The sequence below is a fragment of the Falco naumanni genome, chromosome 7 (genome assembly GCF_017639655.2).
Source record: "Falco naumanni isolate bFalNau1 chromosome 7, bFalNau1.pat, whole genome shotgun sequence".
Taxonomy (NCBI): Eukaryota; Metazoa; Chordata; class Aves; order Falconiformes; family Falconidae; genus Falco; species Falco naumanni.
This window is the reverse complement of record NC_054060.1, coordinates 16,953,039-16,974,794: the sequence shown is the minus strand read 5'-3', so window position 1 is coordinate 16,974,794 and position 21,756 is coordinate 16,953,039. Positions and strand designations below refer to the sequence as shown.

General features: G+C 44.3%; 1 protein-coding gene across 15 annotated transcripts in view; it reads left to right on the top strand.

Moving 5' to 3' along the window:
* The first annotated feature begins 3,925 nt into the window (after positions 1 to 3,925).
* Positions 3,926 to 21,756, top strand: part of MYO5A (myosin VA) — a 103,310-nt gene continuing 85,479 nt past the window's right edge. For 9 of the 15 annotated variants that reach the window (XM_040600953.1, XM_040600946.1, XM_040600949.1 and 6 more), the window contains exon 1: positions 3,927 to 4,067. In XM_040600953.1, coding sequence (XP_040456887.1) covers positions 4,041 to 4,067 — 27 coding nt within the window. In that variant the 5' untranslated portion in view covers positions 3,927 to 4,040. Of the gene's footprint in view, positions 4,068 to 21,756 lie in introns of all 15 variants that reach the window. The other 6 variants (XM_040600939.1, XM_040600937.1, XM_040600938.1 and 3 more) reach the window with 1 other exon arrangement.

Genomic DNA, 21,756 nt, shown 5'->3' with positions numbered 1-21,756 from the left:
CACAGAGGCAGACAGCCTTGAGCTCAACTGAAATGCTTGAAAAAGCTTTCGTTTAGGGACAGATGACTGTATTGTCCCTGTCTTTCACAGGCAGTACATCTTCGTTACAGCAAGGATGCTGCTTGATGTATGTTCATGGTAAATATTCTTGTGTATTTATAGCAGGCACAGAAGTCTGTTTATTTACTGCTTTGGAAAATATTGACAAAGCCTCCACCAGTTTCGTTTGGATGTTTGACTTTGGTTTAAAATGGGAACGTGAAAGTACTTTTTGTTTGTGACTGTCTAAATTTAATGACAGATTTCAGTTTGGTTTAGTTTTTTTTTTACCTTAATGGCCAACAATGTTGTAGCTCTTACTAAAAGAGCAATATGGTTGGATAATCTGTCAATTTCTTTGACGATATTACAGAACAATCAAATAACTGTCATTGACATTCCTGGTTTTGGGAATCTCTACAGAGACTGGATTCAATTTCTTGCTTGTACTTCTGTCTGTTAGTACAGTGGGGTTGTTTTTCTTAACTGGGTTTGAAGAGAAAACAACTGTTAAAAGTCTTCCTGGAGAAACAGCATTTGGATTTTTAAAATGTGTGGTGTTGAATTACATGGATGAAATTACACAGATGCTTAAATGCAAGAATGGGACATGTGAATTCTTCTGAACTTCAGTTCTGTTCTCAGGTGATGGTTTTTATACAGTTGAAAAAAAATCTGGCTAATACATTGAAAAGGAAATAGGTATGTGACGTTCTGGAGACCAGAGGAGTCTTCCTAGTATAGGCATAGATGGATAGAGGCAAACTTTCTGCTTGGGAATATCATGATGTAGGTTTTGGTTTGTCTTTTTCGTAAGGCCAAAAAGCCTGGAAATAAATCTCAAAGCGTTGCTGGGAGAATGTGCGCATGGTATGTGATTTTCTCTCTTCCTACCTATCTCTTACATTACATTTCAGAGTTCTCGACTGGTAACTTCAATCAGTACTGGCTGAAACCAGCCCTGTTTGTTTCCTACAGCTAGAAGTTACAGGCTTCATCCTTGTAGTGTGAGAACATAGGAAAGGGTCGCAAGGGGATTTTAGCCTATGAACTTCTCTTAGTTTTGTCTTTCTGGTGAAAGCTACTTGGGGCTAAACTGATGGTCAATGTTGAATATATAAATGCTTTTCTGAAGGAGTGGATAGGCCCATCCACTGTACCATATAAGCCATCTCATGTTCCTTATGTTACCACTATACGTAATTTCTGCGCATCTAATGATTTCTGGTTTTTGTTTGGCCAACAGAAAATCCACTGCTCACTTGCAGTACAGTGTGACAACAACAGAATAGGAAATCCAAATTGAGAAGGGGATTTTTCTGCCACAATTGAACAGAACATAGATGTAAGAAAAGAGATAGGAGAGATGCTTTGTGGTCAGTTCTGAAAAATATTATATAAACTAATCTCAATTCATGGAAGGATTCTTTTCTATTTTTTTTTTTAATTGGGTTCAAATTCAGTATAAAATTCTGCATGCAGACTGAGTGTGCTACATTAGCCATATGTTGTCAGCTGGAGTGCCCTGGGATATATGCTCTGAAATCAAATGCCATAAATGATCTTTTTGAAAAGATTCTGTGCAAGGTAAAAGATGAGGACATTTAAATTCTTGCCAGCAAATGTTTGATGCAGGAGATGCATCTTAAAGTAATGAATAAGTAGTCAGTCTAGATAAGTTACAAACAGGTTGTTTCTTGCCAACTTTCAGTGTCCCCAATTCCTGTCCTTAATGACAGATTTGAAATCCTGGTTTATGCAAATTGTGTCAAATCATAGCATATTTTGGACTCTGATATCTATTTTTTGCTGGGGCTTATAATTACATTTGGCTTTGAGCTCCAGCTGATACAGTAATCCACAGTCCGAGCGAACTCCTGAAATTAGTGTCTTTGAATTTAGAATAGAAACCATCCTGAAGAAAGGGTATCAAATATTGGATATGAAGCAGCACAGAGTCAGAGGGGAGGTTCAGGTCCCTTCTGAAAACAAAACTGTTGAGATTTCTGTGGTTCATACATCCAGATTCTTAGATTAAACCTATTAAAGGGGGATGATTGCACTCTTAAATGTGTGCCGAACATGCACGATGACTGGTAGCTTTAGTATATATCTCTCTGTCTTGCCATAGTGTACACATGAGGAGCTGCTGTGCAAACTTCTTGGCCAAAAACCTCACCCCTGACCTGGCCAGAAATTTACATGAAAGAGTTCTGGGCTTCTCATAGGGCTGAAGGAAAATGTCCAGTTCTGCTGATGGATGTGAGCCTCCTAGGCATGGAACAGTAACAGTAATTGTGGCTGATAATCCTGGACATACTGGCAGAACATGGGAAGGCAGGTATTTTTTTAAATTCCTTTCTCATTTGAGTTTCAACTCTGAACTCTTCCAGCAAAACCAAGGTTTTCTTTTAATCTCTTCTCTGAAATTACTAACCTTAGTTTACTAGCTGTGAAGACTGTGCCTAATACAAACAACTCTAGGTAAGGCTCCATATTTTCATCTTAACTGTTTTTTGTTTATGCTTGCTACTTTCTCCATCTCCTTCAGTGAGAAGCAGTGAAGTAGATAGATTATAGCATGTATTGGGAGAGTTGATTTTGGGAGTCCAGATAGTAACAGCCAGAAGTAGAAATCCAGCTGAGCTGATGAGTGATTTTTGAGCAGGTCACCCACCTCTTTCACGGCTCATTTTCTCTGTACGATGGGTCTGTCTGTTTATTTGATAGTTGCAGCAAGTGTCAGGAGTACAGTTACTACCCACAGGATACCAAGCTGTTATTTGAACAGTTGAAGTTCGCCAAGATGATACCATTTAGTAAGTCAAAGCATTTCGGTGGAGAGCATGGCAAAGATAACAAGTTTCAAGCTTGTTTTGTATTTTGGATGTCTTGGACTGTGGGATGCCATGCCAAGGTGAAAAGGGAGAATGCAGAAAGACAGCAACAGCTTTCAGTTCTGCTGTGGAAAGCACTCTTGCCATAACATGACCTGTAAAAATCACTCGTTAATGATTCATAAAGCAATGAGGTGCTGTCTCAAGAGCTAGCCAGAACACGGATTACGCCTTTCATTCCTTTCTCCATGGATGTTCAACTTTTCAAGGATGTGTGCCTTCATTTCTTGGTGAGAACTGGACTTGCTTATGGGAGCAACTGTTTCGGGCCCAGTTCTCTTTGCTGTTTTCAGCAGTGGTTTGAATCATTAAAAAAAAAAAAAAATCAAGCTGGAGGAGGTTGTAAGCAATTTGAAGGATGGGATCAGAGTTGGAGAGCGAAGACAAAAAAAAATGGAAAACTTGGCACCTGAGAAATACACGCTGAAATACAGGATGGGGATAGCTGGGCGGGCGGTGGGGTGGCGGCTGTGACCCGGGCAGAGAGCTGGAGCGGCGGCGGGAGCGCGGCCCCTGGGGCAAGGGAGCGGCCCGAGAGGCCGGGGCGGGGGAACCTGCGGGGGAGCGGCCCGTGAGGCGGGAGCGCGGCCCCTGGGGCGGGGGAGCGGCCCGTGAGGGCGGTCGGTGCTGGGCCTCAGCCCGCCTGGGTCGCCGCGGGCGCGCAGCGGCTGGACAGCGGCGGGAATCACGGGCGCGCCCGGCGGGGAAACGCGTGATTTGTTCAGTCCGGGGGAAGAACGGCAGCAGGGTCGGGAGGCGGGGAGGGACGCCGGCTCTTGCTTAGGCGGGCGGAGGCCGCAGCCCTCCCCCAGCCCGGCTTTTCGGTCGGCGGCCCCTCCGGCAGCGCGGGGAGGGCAGCGGGCAGCGCCAGAGGCCGGCCGGCCCGCCCGCCCGCCGGGGGAGGCCCCGCGCCGCCCGCCGCTCCCACAATGCACAGAGCGGCGGCAGCCCCGCCGCCCGCCAGGTAGCAACATGGCGCGCCGCGCCCGGGCCGCCGCCTGAGCATCCTCCCTCCCTCCCTCCCTCTCGCCCGCCCTCCCGCCGCCGCCTCCGCCTCCCGCCGCCGGGCTGCCGCAGAGGGGCCGCCCGCCCGCGCCCTGCGCCATGGCGGCCTCCGAGCTCTACACGAAGGTAGGGCGGCGGCGGGGCCGGGGGCTGCGCGGGGGCGGGCGCGGCGGCGGCGGGGGGAGCGCGGCCCGGGCGAGCGGCGCAGCGGCAAGGCAGGGCAGCGGCGGGCGCTGCCATCCCCGGCCCCGGCGGTCGCCCCGCGGCGGGGCCGCCCCGGCGGGAGCCGGCGCCTCTCCCCAAGATGGACCCGCATCCCGGCGGGGCGCGGCGGCCGGGCCCGCCGCCCCCGGAGCGGCTCTGCCCGCCGGGCCGGGCGGGGAGGCAGCGCGGGGGAGCCGGCCTTGCCCGCCCCGGGCCCGCCGCGGGTAGCGTGGCTGCACCGCCCGCGCCGTGTGCGGCACCGACTCGTGCGGCACAGGCGCTCTGCTGTTCAACTCGCCGCCTGGGTGACACTGCACCTTTAGGTTGTGTTTGTTCCCCTGGCAGCCGCTCAGGAGCCCTACAGTCAGCAGCGATGCGGTGCGTGGCTCTCGTGCGCTTTTCAAACAGACGCTTTTCCCATCTTTTTAGTCCTGTGCGTTAGTGTCTGTCATCAGCTGCCACCTGGAAGCAGTTACTCCCTGCTCGCCCGGACGGTGGCAAAGCCTGCAGATCGAGAGCTGTGGAAACGATTTTTTGGGCTGCTAGCCAGGCATTGTTTTCATTGCTCTGCCGTGATCTGCTGTAAAAATCTGAAAAAAAAAGGACAGACCACAGGTCTTTAAGGGCAGAAGTGATGACTGGGGTCGCCAGAACTGCTCACCACAGGACAGCATTGCAAACTCCAGATACTTCTTTCAGAAAGCTTGCACAGTCAAAGTGTGTTTTATTGAAAGCTGTGCCATCTGGATCCTCGAGCCACTTTATGAAATACTCCAGAATTACCCCCAGTCTGGTTCTTTGTGTGAGGAGAGAAAGGAAAGGAAACAGGCTTTTTGTTCTGGCAAGAATAGTTCACCTTATTTGTAGAGTCCTCTCACTCAGATGTGATAAGACAGTGTGTTAACTGTGCATCAGTACAAATCCAACTGGACAGTCCCTTCAATAGGCTTGACCATACCTGAATATTGTATTTGTGTAGGAAAGACTGAATGTGAGGAAGTGAGGTGAGCCTGCACCCCTTTAAGGATGCTGAATACATTAATTGTTACCAGGCATCTTGGTGTCTTGTGCCTCCTACAAAGTATCTCTGTTAACTGTCATTGCAAAACGGGATGAGGATTAGCATTCTGGTCAAGAGAGCAATGGTACTGCAGAGTTGTCTCCAAGCGCCCAACAGACCTCCTCTATGTAAGGAGTTATTTTGGAAAGGTATTCTGGATTTATCTCTCTCTGTGGGTGTTCTTATTATGGAGTTAAAGTGTCTCATAAGAAGTTGATGAGAAAGACTTCTTTTTTTTTTTCTTTTTTTTTAATTTCCAACCCCATCTGACCTTGAATTCACTTCCTAGAGTGGTTAAATCCTTTGGTCAGAAGGTGCCCTGAAAATGTGGATTCCTGTTGTCTTGGGATTGTTTAATAGTAGAAGGCTCAGGGCCCCGTGTGGTTCTTGAAGAAGGCATGGCTCTGAATTGGGTGCCTGGGTAGGAAAGCTGCTGGGTGTTCAAGAGAGACTGTCTCTGCTCTCTTCCCTCTCTGCTGACTTTTTCCCCCACGTAAAGCCATCTTTCTGTTTAAATCGCGTTCAGTATCTGATCCTTGATTAAGTAACATAAATAATGGATTTAAGGTCATAGCATGCAGAGGCAAAAGTAGTGAACACAAAGTCAAACAAGCGCAGGAGTGATCCCGCTCCAGTAGGGACCTGCTGGATGACGAAGGCCAGCGAGTTTGCTTCTGTGTTTTACTCTCACACCACAGGCTGTTCTTGTCCTCTTTAGAGCCATATGTAGGCACAGAAAGAGTGATTTTCACGTCTATTTTATACTGGCAGGCACGAGTCAGGATTGTCATTCAGGACAGCTGCTTAACGTGCCAGAGATTCCAGCATAGCATCGAGGCTTAATGTATGGCGTTGGCATAGATACTTTGCTGGTGAGCAGGGTAGTGTGTGAATTTGCAGCACATTGTTGCTGGCTGTGTGTTTGCACGTGTGTGTCCTGAAGTGAAGTACCTGGCAGCTGTCTTACCCTCTCCTACTGGGCACCCACGTCCCAGCTTGCCTGAGTTGTTCAGGTAGCTGTGTTCATGCGAGTTACTTGGAACAACAGTTGGTAAAATCATATTAATGACTGGATGACCAGTGTTGCAAAGAATTTGTCAGCATCTCTTCAAATGTTGTCTGAGAATGGGAGAAACAGACTTCTTATTTCTGGCTATTGTTTGTGGAAGTGAGGTGCTCTGCTGCATGCTTCAGTGTGTCCAGTGTTGCTAACATGCACTGTTAAGCCTTCAAATTTGGTCTCTTTGCTTTCCAGCATAAAAAAATAGCACCCACTGACCCAACCAGATGTACTGTCTTGAAAGAGCGTAAAGGAGCTCTTGCTTTCCCAAGCTAAATTCTTTTTTTGTCAGAAAGCAGCAACAGAAGTTTTTGAAGAAGTCGTGCTATCGCTATGAAAATCTTATTTCTTTGAGGCATCTGGGTGTATGTCTGCACTTGGTGACCGTAGAGGCAGCTTCATTGTTGCACATGGTTGTCGTTAATCTGGAAATTTGGATTTAAGTGAAAGGACTGTCTTGAGCTCTCACACAGGCTAGTTACAATGGACCCAAACAAGCTTTGTGTTCCTGTGCCCAGTGATGCTGCAAACACAGATTCTGCTTGAAGGCATTAGCTTCAGTTTTGGGGTGCAGCAGTTTAAAACTGCGCCATGGGTTGTATCCTAGGCATTCTTATCTAAAATATTATGCCTATGAGCTCTGGTTAACTTGTCCTGTTGGGTATCTATCACTGGCGGGTTGGTGGTCCTGCTGTAGCATCATTCCTGAAAGTTTTGGTTCTTTGACTCTGGCAACAAACTTAGGAGAATCTTGATGTGTTTCCTGAATCACTGAAGCCCTGCTGAGTGGTGCTCGGGTGTAGTCAGTCAGCATTTCAGTAACTGTTGACCAAGAACAGTTAGATACCTGCTTCTGCTGACCCATAAGAATTGGTGGGGACAATGTAGGCCATGTGTCAGCTTTTGTTAAGTGTAATCTGCTTTCCTTGGAGATTAAGAACAAGTGAGAACATTTTGCCTAGACCTCAAACTCATCTGACTTCTCTGCACTGGCCAGGTTTTGTGTGAGATTTGTGATTTTCAGGTGTGTAAAACCAACCCCCAGCACATGGTCTCATTGCCTGTACATGAAAATTGATGAAGCAGATCAGACACTGTGTTTATGCCACCTCTTTTAAAGTCAGAGTGAAGAGTTAACATCAGTCATTTTTGTTCTCCTTTTTCCCTGAGTTTGAGTTGTTTCTGTTTCACGCTGTGCTTTGCTAGAGCATGCTGCTTTGCCCTCTTGGGATTTCTGTTTCAGTTTTGTGTGGCTGTGTGCAATGGACTTATTTATGTATTTATCCATTCAGTCAGGCATTAATTTATTTTTATTCTTGTTGCTAACAATGTGTTCCTCCGTTTCCAGTATCTTTGAGATTAAGGGCAGCTAGTTTCAGCTAGCCTGCTCCTAATTTAGGGCCTAATCTAATTTCAGTTTGCGTGAATGGAAATATTCCTTGGAACACAGAGGAATCAGTAAATGGTTTTTGCTGGAGAGTACAGTCTGGGCAGGCTGAACTCAGTAGCCTGACCTTCAGTCCTGCTGCCCTCTCCCTGAAATGGTTCAGTTTGAGGGTTTGTAAGCTGTAAACTGAGTTAGGGAAGTGTCAGAGGGAACTGCATAGAACAAAAAACCTGCTTGTGTGGTCCCCAGCGTTGCAAGGAGCCCTTTCTTGCTTTCCTGGGGGTGTCTGCGGGCAGCTGCTTCGGTGGGAAGCCAGGGTGTTAGGAGACTTGGTCTTCCCCTTCAGTTGTGCTGGGCCCTTGCAAGCGAAAATGGCAAAAGGCAGATTCTGACCAGGTTGTGGCTCTTGGGTGCGTTAATGGTACATGGGGAGGGAAGTACAGCAAGAACCAACCTGAGTATAAGACACAAAATGTAACCGTGTTTCCCTATGTCTGTGCTTATTACTGGGTTTTTCTTGGGGGTTAAAAAAAAGCAGCCTTAATTATGTAGTCTTGTATATTGCTGTCCAAACTATTGGATGTGACATAAGTGTTTTCTGCATGTTAAACAGTAACCAGTTGTCTCAGTAGGTCGCTGCTTTGTTCCCCGAGAGCAGTGCTGCCCGGTAATGCAGAGGTGGGAGTTGTTCATCTCCACCACAACCTGGGTGTGCTGCTCTGCTTTGGAGTCGGACCCGTGCGGTGCGGCTCAGAGCAGGGAGGCTGTTGCGGAAGTCAGATATGTGCTGTCAAACAATTACTTCTGCAAATGACAGTGAGCCTTTACAGTGCATTTTATAACTGTCTCTGCCTCTTCTAAAAATCTAATGCAGCAGCAGAAAGGGGATATTTCAGTTGCTTTTCTGCTTTGGGGACGTGCTGTGTCACTGGAATAAGCATGGTGGCAATTCTGCCAGTGACAACTCACAACTGTGTGCACCAACTTTATTCTTGCCTTTAAATTGAAGGTGCTGGGGATGTAATTACTCGGCAGTCTAACAATACTTGGTTTAACCTAACCTTGACATTTTATTATGTTTTTGTAAAAAAAAAAAATTTCTTGTAGTCGAATGCCAACCACGTCAGCCTAACAGAAAACTAGCTTTCTAATGGCAGTTTCATGACATGTCAACAATCCATTACTCTCGTTAAAAGAAACTGTGAACGTTGGGAAGCAAAGTGAGTGGTGGTGTGAGTCAGAGGCCGGTCTGTGCCAAGAGCTGCTCCCCTGGGCACTGAGTGTGTCCGGAGGAGGAAATAATACCACCCTGGGCAGGTCAGTGGGGCTGGAGAGGTACCAAGCTGTTCGGGAAAGCTTCTCACAGCCCACAAACAGTTTTTGGGAGGGCATTTCCTGTAGGTCTAACAGAACGCTGAAAGTGTAGCATCGTTAGGAGCTACTTAGGGGGGGAGAAAGAGATCAAAGCTTTATATTAAAAAATAGGTATTTTTTTTTCTGTAGACATAATCTTGAAAGTTGTGTGAATTCTTTGTTACATGTAAAGAATAGTTGTGAAGGTCCCATTTATAATAATTGGTCTTATTTGTTTAATTCTTTGAGTTATTGTTTAATGTTAAAACATTTACCTAATAATTTTGGTGGATTATGTGGTATCACCCCCAAACTGTCATCGGCAATCCTTGCAGAATAGTAATGTCTGTACATTGAGCTGTCACTGATTACTTGCAGTCTGTTTCTACTGCAGCGATTTTATAGCATGAGCCAGATGGCTTAGGTAATGGATTACTATTATTTTTTAGATAAATAAATCACCAGATAAAGTGCTGTTGAGCTCCTGCTATGTCAGGAAATGTGTGCAATGACCATCATTATCTTTTGGTGAGCCACAGAGCGCTGGGTTGAGTTGGAAGGGATAGGCGGCCAGTCAGGCAGATGTACCTGGCTGCTAGGGTCTCCTCATGGGGTCTTTGGGAGTTTAATCCTCTCCATGTGTTCTCATAACAAAGTAATTTCTGCCTGTCTTTAATGAGACCCATTGTTTAATCTCTGCAGGACTAAAGAAAGCATTTTTGTTATTGAAATTTGCTCATTGAACCAGTTGAATTGGAGGAAGTCACAGAAACGTCCAGTATCACAAGGTTTCACTGTTTCTGGATGGTCAGTTTTTAATAGGATTTAAAAAAGCAAGAAGTGATAGTAAGATTAATTGTAGATGGTGTTTCAGCTGTGAGGGAATGTCCTGGGATAGAGGTAATCTTCTTAGTGCACTAAGGTGCAGTGCTGTGTTTTGGATTTGGTGTGAGAATAACATAGATAAGCTAACAGGCTGATGTTTTTAGTTGTTGCTAAGTAATGCTTATGCTGAGTCAGGGACTTCTCAGGTTCTCGGGCCCTGACAGTGAGAGGGCTGGAGGGGCACCGGACATTGCGAGGGGACACAGCTGGGACCTGGACTAGCCGAAGGGGTATTCCGTGCCATAGAACATCATGCTTAGCATATAAAGTTGGGGGAAGAAGGAAGGGGGGGACGTTTGGAATGGTGGTGTTTGTCTTCCCAGGTAACTGTTACCTGTGATGGAGCGCTGCTGTCCTGGGGATGGCCGAACACCCGCCTGCCGCTGGGAAGCGGTGAATGAATTCCTTGTTTTGCTTTGCTTGTGTGCGCGGCTTTTGCTTTGCTATTAAACTGTCTTTATCTCAACCCACGAGCTTTCTCACTTTTACCCTTTCCGTTCTCACCCCCATCCCACTGGGGGGAGTGAGCGAGTGGCTGCGTGGGGCTGAGTTGCTGGCTGGGGTTAAACCATGACAGGGAAAAGCAGTGCACAGCTGGCAAGTCTGCTGTCCTGTGGGTACCAGCGGGATGCTGCCTGGATTTCTGGCAAGTCAGAACAGCCTCTGAAGCAGACCTTGGAGGAGCCAGCCACTTGGGGTGTCCTGCAGGGACATCCATTGAATTCAGATTTCGTTACTTGAAAACACAAGGCGTACACAAACCAAATATTTAACTATTTGAAGTCTTGCTTATATTATTGGAATTTTTGACACCTGCGTGTATATACAGGCATCTGTACAGACATTGCTGGTTTAAAAGGCATCTTGGCAAGGGGAAGATGATAGACCCAGTTTCACTTGGCACTGTCAAGCAGCATCTTAATAAGAGGCGATGGTTTGTTTTACGCCTCTTGATTAAAGTCAACTTAGCTTGGTTTGCATGTATGAAGTTAGGGATGAGCAGATTCTGAACTCCTTTACTTGGTCAGGTTTTCTTTTGTGTGATTGAGGGTGCAGAGGTTATCTGTGATCTAATTTTGTGCTTGCTGTAGTAGAGCAGTGTTTACTGTTGTGTGTATCGTGCTTGACTCAGATAGTGAGTATTTGTACAGTTGGGCCAGGGCCAAGAAACGGCTTTCGGGCAAGGCTGTTGTTCCTGGTGCTTCATTAGCAAACTACTCGAACAAGTTGAAGCAGCAGTGTGCAACTTCTGCTTGTCTTCTCTGCTGCTGAAACAGCAAGGAAGAACTTACTATTTTCCCTTAATACTAGGTGGTTCTTGTTGCAGAAAACATGGTGTTAAGGTCAGAATAAACCCATGGTTCTTAGAAGTTTTTGTCATGTCTGTGACTTTGACTCTTTCCTCAAGCTATGACTTTCTACTTGAGTTATTTTCATAGATCATAACCCCACTCATGACACGCCACAACAGATGTATGTTTTTGTTTTGGCGGTGATGCTCCTGAGAGTTTGATTGGTTTAAATTGGTAGGAAAACCTTTAAGTAAGTAGAAATGCATTAGGTACAACATTAAACCTGTTACATAAAGGTCATGGGAGACAGAGAAAATTCACACTATGTTGAATTCAAAGGCTCTTTGCACAGTAACTTTTTCCTTTTGTTGGCTTTACTTCTGAGCTGCATCCAGGATGGGGAGTTGTATGATTGGGTTGCTAAGGCCCTGTTTACTAATGCTAATAGCAAGGCTTTTAGTGACTTTCCTGGCAGAGAAGAGTGCTTTCACTCCTGTGCCAGTGCCACCCTTTGCTTAGGACTGCATCATTTCCTCTTCACTCTCCGTGTTGCTTGGCTCTGCTTAACCCTGGGTTTGCTTAAGCCTGATCCTGCAAAGATTTATCTTTATTCCATGTGAGTAATCACATTGCTTAATTTTATGCTTTGAAATCAAGCATGTAAATCTGAAAGATTGCACCTTTTATTCTCTTATTTCCTCTTACTGCAGGGAAATAACTTTGCTGTCGTATACCTGCTCACAATAATTTGTGTAGGAAAACAAGGGGAAACATATCCTAGGGATGTCATCAAGTTCTTTGTGTTAAGCTCTGTGTATGCATTGTTGCAATAAGTTAGGGCCTGTCTACTTAACACCCAATTTTAGTATTTAATAGCAAGAGTGTATTTTCAGGAGTAGTTTTCGCTTTCAGGTCTCCCACCATCTCAGGGAGGTAACAGTTTCACTCATCATCTTTTAGCATAGCCCACTTTCTCGGTTTGCTACAGGCAGCAGCCTCCTGTGAAATACTGTGTGAGATGGATAACCTGAACTTCCCAGCACTGCACAAATGTGAAAAGCACCAGCATTATCGAGCTGATGATCCTGATGATTTTGGGGTCTTCCTGTTCCTGGCCATCCGGGTTATAACCTGCACTTTTCACAATATAGCTCAGTTAATTGCAGTATTCAGTAGTTTTGTTTCTGTCTATTTATATACAAATATAATGTAAAGAGGAGAACAGTGCTGGCTAAAAGGTTTGTGGGGTTTTTTTTGTTTGTTTGTAAAAAGCAGATAAGTACTTGGTGCAGTTACATTAGAGGAGTGCCCATCTTGCTGAATTCTGGGCATTAAGCAGCTGGAATGTAAGCCCAGGAAACTGTAGGCACTACTAATAAAGTTTAAAGATTTTACTCCTACTGAATTTGTGTGGATTGCAGATATTGACCCAAGTTCTGATGTCAGTATCTGTGAAATTTAATGCAAATTCTGAAGAAGTTGGAAATGGATTACTTACAATGGCAGAGATCTTGTGTCTTTACACCATCTGTTCTCCTTAGTGGCATGGATTTAATTTCTTTGGCCTGTTAATCGGGTACAATAGCAAGAATTGTCACGGATCTTTCCCTGAATAATAAATGGCATGGAGGTACTCAAGGCTGGGGTAAAGCTTCTTAAAATTGTAAGGGAGAAGTAGGTACAAACCTAGCATCAGATAAGCTGGTATGAATGAGAAGTCACCATGCTGGTGAAGGGTCTGAGGGAGCGGTATGAAGATTAAACTGGAGCAGAGGCAGTCAGGAGTGCAGAATGCAGCTGTGCCTGCAGGGTTGTCTTTCAGTCTGTTACTTCCACGCTGTTTGGTGAAAATTGTGGTTATTTTCTGAAGATCTTGAAAGCTGTTGCATTCCCCTCATCACTCACCAAGTCTTCATTTTTGCCTTTTAACCTTGCTTCGGGTATGAGTGTAGGAAGGGCTGTCAGGGTAATTCACACAGAATAAAAGCTGCTGCCAGTAATTAGCAGGAGAAGTGGTTTGCTGAAGTTATTTGGCTCTTAGGAGACAGCGGGGATGGTTGAGAGCAGACTCTTCCAGGCTACTTACTTACGTTGTGGTCTGATGAGAGCCCTCACTTTAAAATTAAATGTAAAGCCTAAAGCAGCGTTGCTTTGAAGAGCTCTCATTCTGTCTTTGTAGTAGGTAAGACAGGGGGGAAATAACGTGTGACGTGTCAAGTCAGTCAGTTTCATCTGGCCCGACATAAATGCCTCCTCGCAAATGCAGGTAGATGGGGAATAAACACGAGGAGTTAAGAGAACGCACATGCCTGCAGGGCTGTGATCTTACTGGCATCACCAGAGGCATGGGATGGTACCTGTGGAGTGCCGGAATGGAAGGATACACAGGCTTTTTAGGAAGGAGCAGGGAGGGGAGGTGAGAAGGGGGTGCTGAGCTCTGTGTCAGCGACCAGCTGGAGTGCACGGAGCTGTATGCCTGGGCAGGGATGAGGAGCCCACAGAGAGCTTATGGGGCAGGGTTAAAGTGAAGGCAGGGACAGGTGACATTATTGTGGGGGTCTGATACAGGCAGGAAGACCTAGCAGATGAGGCCTATCTGTCTATAGACAGATAGGAGCAGCCTCACCTTCGCAAGCCCTGGTCCTCATGGGGGACTTCAACCCCCTGATATCTGTTGGAGGGACAGCACAGCAGGGCATAGGCAATCCAGGGGGGTCCTGGGATGCATTGATGATAACTTCCTTCTCCAAGTGACAGAGGAGCCGAAGAGGAGAGGGGCCACACTGGACCTTGTTCTCACCGACAAGGAGGGACTGGTGGGGAGTGTGGTGCTCCAGGGCAGCCTTGGCTGCAGTGACTGTGAAATGGTGGGGTTCAAGATCCTTAGGGCAGCAAGGAGGGTGCACAGCAAAATCGCTACCCTAGACTTTGGGAGAGCTGATTTTGGCCTCTTCAGGTGTCTGCTCAGTAGAGTACCATGGGGTAAAGCCCTGTTGGGAAGAGGTGCCCAAGAAAGCTGGTTAAATAATCAAGGATCACCACCTTAAAGCTCAGGAGTGATGTGTCTCAACAAAAAGGTAGTTGGGCAAAAATGCCAGGAGCCATGAAGTCTTGCTGCAATTACGGATGGTGTCTGTGAGTTCTTCTGTTTGATTATCATAAGACAAGAGAATTTTGAGATTACTTTGTAATTTACAGGAGGACACTCTTGCTCTTTGTAGAGCCAGAGGCATAACCTAAAAATACTATGAGTTGGTCTAACAATGCAGGAATTCATTGCCCCAACATGGCTTGTCACACGTTACTTTCTGCAGACTCCATGGATTATTCATGAGTATCTTTAAAGCAGATGACCTCAGTTGTTTTGCTGAGGAAATCAGAGAGATTCCCAAGTTGCCTTATGAGTTAGTGTATGCTAATACAAGAAGCGTACATGGAGATCGAGCCTATTTTGCCTGGAAAGGAAACGCCAACAGCCTCCGAAAGTGCTGAAAATCTGTGTTACAAGAGATACGGGATGGAAATAGATGGTTTAGACTATATGTATGTTAAAGTAAGTAGAATATGTTTTGTTGTTTTCTTGGTTTTAACATAGGTGAAGGCTATATAGCCAATCATATAATAGCTTATAAATATAATAGTTTATTAATAATAAAGGTTTAAAGTAAGTAGAGTTTTGACTTAGGATCTGAAGATATATAAAGATGCCTTTTTTCAAACATACCAGACAGTAATTTCATTGTTTAGGAAATTAGAAAAATCTTATATGTGGAGAAGCATTTGCAGAAGTTGTTAGAATTTCATGTCAGCATGCACTTCTTCCTTGTGACAATCTTATATATTGGAAATAGGAAGGCAATATAAACTTTTTGCAAACAATCAAATAGATAATGCTTGTGGAGAAAAGGAGTGGAGTAGTCTCTCTAAGGCTAAATATGGTATACAATTTCCAGCTAGCCTGAAAGGTTCTAATTTCACTCCCCTCTCCAACACAGCGGTGTCTTCCCTGATTTCTCACGGTAATCAAGGTTAGAATTGCACTAATGACATGAGCTGGACGGGGCAGTGCTCGGGTCCCGGCGGTGCTCGCAGCCCAGCTGCGCCCAGCGACTTGTGTGCACTTTTTGCCCGGGAATTTACCAGGGCAGGGCTGAAGGTGGCAGGGGGAGAAACGCAGCTGCTTCGGCTGCAATGTTCCTGAGAGCAGCACTGTGGCCGTTAACCCTGGTTCTGCTTTCACAGCTTTGCCCAACACTTGCGGAGGGCTCTTTGGGAGGTTTAACTCTGCTCGCTGGTTTTAAGTTAGAACTTGCTGGGTCACAAGATTGCAGGGTGGTCAGCGTTGGCAGGGACCTCTGGAGATACCAAGTCATTCTGGTTTCCTTGCATGGGGACATTACTGTTAATTTCCCATGAAAAAATGGTGGGACTAAACATAGCTTTATTAGGTGTGCTTCACTGATGCCAGGTTGCTTGTTATAATATGGCAGGAAAAAAAGTCTGTATTGAGGACTTGACCGTAATGACAGTTGTGTTCTGGGTAGCTGAGTATAAAACTAGTTTTCCCTGAATAAGTCAAGTCAGTAAAAGTTCTGTTTTGGTGATCTAACTACATCTCAGCCTGGGGCCTCTGTGTTGTTCTAACAAAAAATGATCAGTTCATTTTTTACTTTTAGAACCTCAAGCAGGTGTTTTACTTTCAATGTGACTTTTTTTTTGTGGGGCTAGGATTAAATAAAAAGAATTCTGTTTGGACTTGAGCTCAGCTTTACAGAGGGATGCTCAGAAAAGTACAGCCTTGTCAACTATCAAAAGTTTATACCAAATATCTTTAATTGTTAACTTTTAAATTAAACTTTCACAGTGAAGTCAGTGATTGTCCGTACTCCACATGTTTTACAGATACCAGAAAATTTAGCCTTATTTCACCTCTGTGAGCTAGGTGATCAGTTATGGCTCCACTACTTTTTTCTTAATAACTTCTTGTTTCGAACTCCAGCGCTGTAGCACGGCACGGCGCAGTGCATCTGTCTGATCAATAGAGCCCTTTATTTTCCCTTCCTGCCAAAGCGAGTGCTCGATACACCAAATAATCTCATGGCAGTGATGCAGATGGCCCTGCTGAAGCAGGGGCGCTGAGACAAAAGACAGTGCCTTCTCTTTCTGCCTGCATGAGCCCAGGACGCGCAGCCAGCTGCAGCCAGCGCCATGAGCCCCTTCTGTCCCCCAGCGAGACTTGGGCTGTGCTGTGCGGTGCGAGAAACGATTCAGTTACCCTGCCTGTCTCCTGTGGGTGAGGTTTCTAGAAGCTTTGGGGAAGAGAATTATAAAAGGCTTCTGTAAGGTCTTAAATCCATTTAAGAACTTCAGAAAATGAAATCCAACATTTCGTTGTGTGATATCGGCGTGTAAAAATATATAAGAAACAGGAGGGTCTTGACTGAATTTGTACCAGTGCTCTGGAAACAATACTTATTTCAGCATTTAGTTAATTATGCTGTGAAGTCTATATTATGATTTGCATCATCTTAGAGTTGAAACAAGATCATACAACAGCTTCTTTCATTTGCCCTCATAGTATTTGTTTTCTTGGATCTTAAATTCAGGCACCCATGAAGTTAATCACGACATGGTGAAGGTTTTTTTGTGTGTATTCCTGAAGTACTGGCTTTTGAAAATTTTTTGAATTGGAGAATTTTTTAATATACCCACAAAATTCACTGTAAGCACACAGACACAAAATCGTGCATCCTTTTCCTAATACTATTTTTTTCGACACGACATGTTTCATTAGCTTAATATTCAGGGGATGGCTGTAGCTGTTTCATTTGTCCTTATATTTCTTGTGGCCACTCTTCTACAACCCTTGTAACATGTTTTTCAGGTTGGATGAATTAGGTGTTTTAAGGCAGACTTGTAATTAAATTCTTTTTGAAATCACTAGCATATAATTCAGTGTTGGCCATCGTTTTGGTGGTATGGATCAAAATGCAATACAGCGTATGCCTCTCTGTGTGTATATGACCTCAAATGAAGTTTTACATGAATCAGAATATGTTCCTGTTGCTCCGTCTGGGGTAGGCGTCACGGTTCTGCTTGGCATTTCCGCTGATCTTCTTGTGGTTATTCAGTTATTCTGTGTCTCGAGTAGTGACCAAAACATTGGTGGTTTTGCTCTAGCTGTAATTGCTGTCTTTCTTGAAGGTCTTTCAGAGCCACGTTCATTCCTTTGACATCTCAGTGTATTCCTGACTGAGATTTTATTAAAAAAACCCAACAACTTTGCTGCATTCACATCTTACTTATAACAATGTACTTAAGTTTTTTGATTTATAGTAATGCATACTTCTTTAGACATTTAATTCTTGGTACTAGTTACAAATTACATGCTGTCAGAGTAAAAATGCAGTGAGCTCACATCCCTTTGACAAGGGCCTGGATAAAGGAAAAGGGCTGCCTTCAGTATTTACTTAAAAATTGACATAAAAATTGCAGACACTTTCACTTAGCAGTGTGAAAGCGTAACACTGAAGAAGCATCACTTTACAAGAGTTCCAGCTTGTCACCAACAATCTGAGGAAGGGTTGTTGACAGGAAGCCTAGAAATAGAAATTGGGGATGCAGGGAAGGATGTAGCTGTGCATCCCTTCCAGCACACTGGCCAGGCCAGCGTCTGTCCCAGTCTTTGTGTGACACTCTGTGAAACGTCTTTTGTTTTGCTGTAATGGATAATACAGCCTTAAGCTCTGTCAGAAGCTTCATGTGGGCAAATTCGTGGTGTACCCAGGTGGTGCTGCATGTGACTTCCCATCGCCGTGGTGAGGTTTTCAGTGGCGGGTACTACTGGCATCACAAGCTGAGTAAGTCGCTGAGTAAGTCACTGAGTACGAGATGGAAGCCCTGGCCGCTGGCTGTGAATGGCTGCTTGGGGAGGGCGGAGGAGACCCTGTGAAAGGTGGTCTGTGAAATACAACAGGAGCTGACAAATGCTCATTCCCTCATTAGGGGGCTGAGTGAGCAATATTTTGATAGCTCAAGTCTTGTCTGGGTTACTAATGACAGGGTGTAAACCAGATCTGTCTCCCTTCTTACAACATTTTGAAGAGAAGGTCAAGTACAATAACGTAAAATGCAGAAAGCTATGTTTTTAAAGATTAAGAAAATGACAACTTTAAAATGTTTAATTTGTTTTAACTCCTTAAAGATGTTTCTTACAAAACCCATATCAACTACAATCTGGGAATATAACTGTTCTTTGATAGATTTGATAGTTAAAAGTAAAACAGAGTTTTCTGCCTCGATGTCAGGCCCAGTGTGTAGATTTTCAGGGTCATAATTTTCTCTGAATTTCAGTGGAAAGGTTGCTAATAATTTTAAAATGTAAAGAAATAAAAACATTTACATTTCTGTTTGTTGATCAAAGTTGCCTGTAGTAGCATGTATATATATATACACACTGTTGCAGGTTTAACATTTTTTGCATCACTTTGAAATAAGGTGAAATTTCAGGTAAATATAAGTCAATGGACATTTTTCCGGTGGTTGAAGAAGTAAAACTTGCTGCACTGATTCTTTGTGGGGTGCTGATAATTTTTGGTTGTACCTTGTACAATCGAGGCATGTTTGGCACACAATGTACAAGTTGTTTTGTTGTTACAGGTCATCAGGTCCTAAATGCAAAGATGCCTTATAAAAATGCTTGAAGGAAAGAAAAAGAAAGACAGGAAAAAAAGGACTTTAGGATTCAAATGTATTAGTAGATGAAATACTCAAGTGCAAGAGATATTTGTCATTGAGCTGCGGTTCAAGGAGTTCCCTTGTGCGCGGTGAAGGATGCGGTGCCTTACCTGCCTAACCTTGCGTGCTGCAGGCGCTTTGACCCAAATTTGCAAACCCAGTGTCAGAAGGAAATTAGCAAGTTGGTAGTGGTGGTGTCCTAGGGTGGAGCTCAGAGCCTGGGTCACCACTGTCCCCTGGATGCTGTTTGGGAGCTCTGCTGTGCCTCATCAGGGAATTCCCACCAGTCAGGGTAACATGGGGCTTCTGATCTTCTTATTAGGTAAACTAACTACATGAGATCATTTTTTGCAACATTAATACATTTGGAACATGAATACAAACTGTCAGGATATTTTCCGCACTATGTATCATGTTATAAATGTTTTTTTAAAATGAATGCTTTCTAAATATCAGGCCTTAAACTGTAAAAGAGGTATGTAAATGGCTGTTGCTGAGCAGCAAGGCCAAAAATATGCTCCATGCCAAAAGGATGTTACTGTCTTTAAGAAAATTGATAATTTTTTTTCGATTCTTTTGCAAAGTTAGTGATACTGTTTCCTCCAGGCTGCAAGAAGAATTTAGATGAGTTGGTCAGAGGTTTTGCAGCAGCCTGCTTGTCATGGAAATGCTCTGCTTTCCAATCCTCCCTGGTTACTTGGTATTTTTATGAAAGGAGAGTAAAGTCTTGTCTTGTCAAGCTGCAACCGGCAGCAGCTCTTTGTTAAGAGCAGTGCAGTGTTTCCTTGGGACTGCCTCTGTATCGCAGGACAGACAGCAGAAATTTTCGCGGTTTCAGCAGTGGAAGAAGTGGGACCTCCTCCTGCCTCATGTGTGACTGATCAGGATCTCTTTGTAGGGGATCCAGGTTGGTCAAGTTAAGACTTGTGTTCGACCTGTTACTCACCTGGCCATGCATCTGCTGATGTTGTTAATATAAAAGCTGAAGGTTTCTGTTTCAAGTGTTTCTAGGTTCAGTATTATCATCCATGGTGGTGGCACTGTGAACCAAGTATAGGGGAAAATATAAAGCTGAAAGGAAATTATTTTAATAGCATCAAATTATGTTTTCAGAGCAACCCAATCCAAGGAAATCCCACAGCTCAGATACAATTTTCTAGTAAGTTTGCATTTTGCATAGATAAGTTCAACGCTTCTGTTGCGTGAACTTTTATGACTTTGTGTTCTGTTTTGTTGTCATTTCTCGCTAGGATAGATGCTTTTTCCAGCCTAATAATTCAGCCTGCTCTCTCCAGGGAGCCCTGTTGTTAGCCACAGGTTCACGCTGAATGATTTTGGTCAAATTTGGCTTTGACTTTTACCACCTGTTGCTGTTCCATTGGCAGCTTCAGCTAGTGATGCCAGAATTGACTATATCTCCTTGGTCCAGCCATCAATGAACTGGTTTATTTGTCCCCAAAAAGGGGTAATTCTTGAGAGGTAGGAGGGCAATGCCTCTCATAGGTTTTTCATGGTTAACACCTGAAAGACTGTGGGTTTTGAGGCTGTCTAAATAAATTAATAGATGATCTCTGCCAAAGGGAAAAACATAGAAGTTCACTTGTATGAGTAGATCTTGCTGAGGAACTGCAGACAGCTTTCTATGAGTTGAAATTTCCCTTTTCTTTTTAGGATGTAGATCATTTCATGAACTCTTTCAGCTCTTACCAAAAGAGCTGTTAAGCTGGGAAGATAGCTGTATCTCCTTCTGCAGTACTTGTGATTGTGCAATGGAAGTAGAAAACTATTTGACTGCTGAAGCGACTGCTGAGCCGCTTGCGTAGCTAATTCCATTTTGTCAGCATTGCCAATTAGTACTTCAAGAGGTTAATATCTCAGAAGAGAGGCTTTGTGAGTCATATGGTCTCATTTGATAATTATTATAGTCTGCTGATTTCTTCATGTGACCTAAGATGAAATCATGAGGTATGAGAGAATACTGCCATTTCCTATTATATTTTCTTATTACATAAAACTGTGGTAATACAGCTAGCTTTCCGACCCACCAGCAGAAAATGAAAACTTCTCCCTGTGTTTTTTTCCTGTTCTGGCCTCTTGTAGAGGCACAGTATAGGTATCAGTAAGCCGTTGCCTTTCAGCAGCCCAGCTTGTCCTTCTTTGAACAAAGTATGATGATTCCACTCTTCCATGTGATTTTGGAGGTGGTGGAGTTTTTTACATTAGTCTGCTGTGGCTGGAAGACAGTCTAGGCAAGAAACTGAATTTTGGAATTGTCCTGTCAATGTGCATTTAATTGTTTTCTTTCTGAAATCAAGGATATCTCACCTGTGTGCCTTATACTTTAATTCAGATGTTTTTTTAAGCTTGTTTGGAGTAAGTGGCAGTCCTGTGAACGCCCAGCTGAAGATAGCTGTCTGCTGCCTTCAGCCCAGAGTGCCAGCGTGATGGTGTGGCTGTGTCATAGCGCGGCAGGATGGGCTGCATGCCCTCCCCGTGCCTCTTCCGGATGAGAATAAGAAGTCATCAGTAGTGAGCCAGAAACACACCTGCAGAGAGAGTACATTATTACCTGGGTAGGAAAGCTAAGTTTGTTAGAGCCAAATCAATACTGAAACACTGTTAGTAAGCTTGGGGTGACATGAAAGGTAACAATATTTACCTAAAATTTCATTACTGCCTTTCCTTGGGTAAATCTTACTGTTATCTCCCCTATCAGCAGTTTTATTCTGGTGGTTCCAAATTTGCATTGAACTATTAGAACGAGTCATATATTCATTGATTGTAATAAGGCACAATTTCACTAAATGTCATTTGATTCTAGCTGTAATTTTAATTGT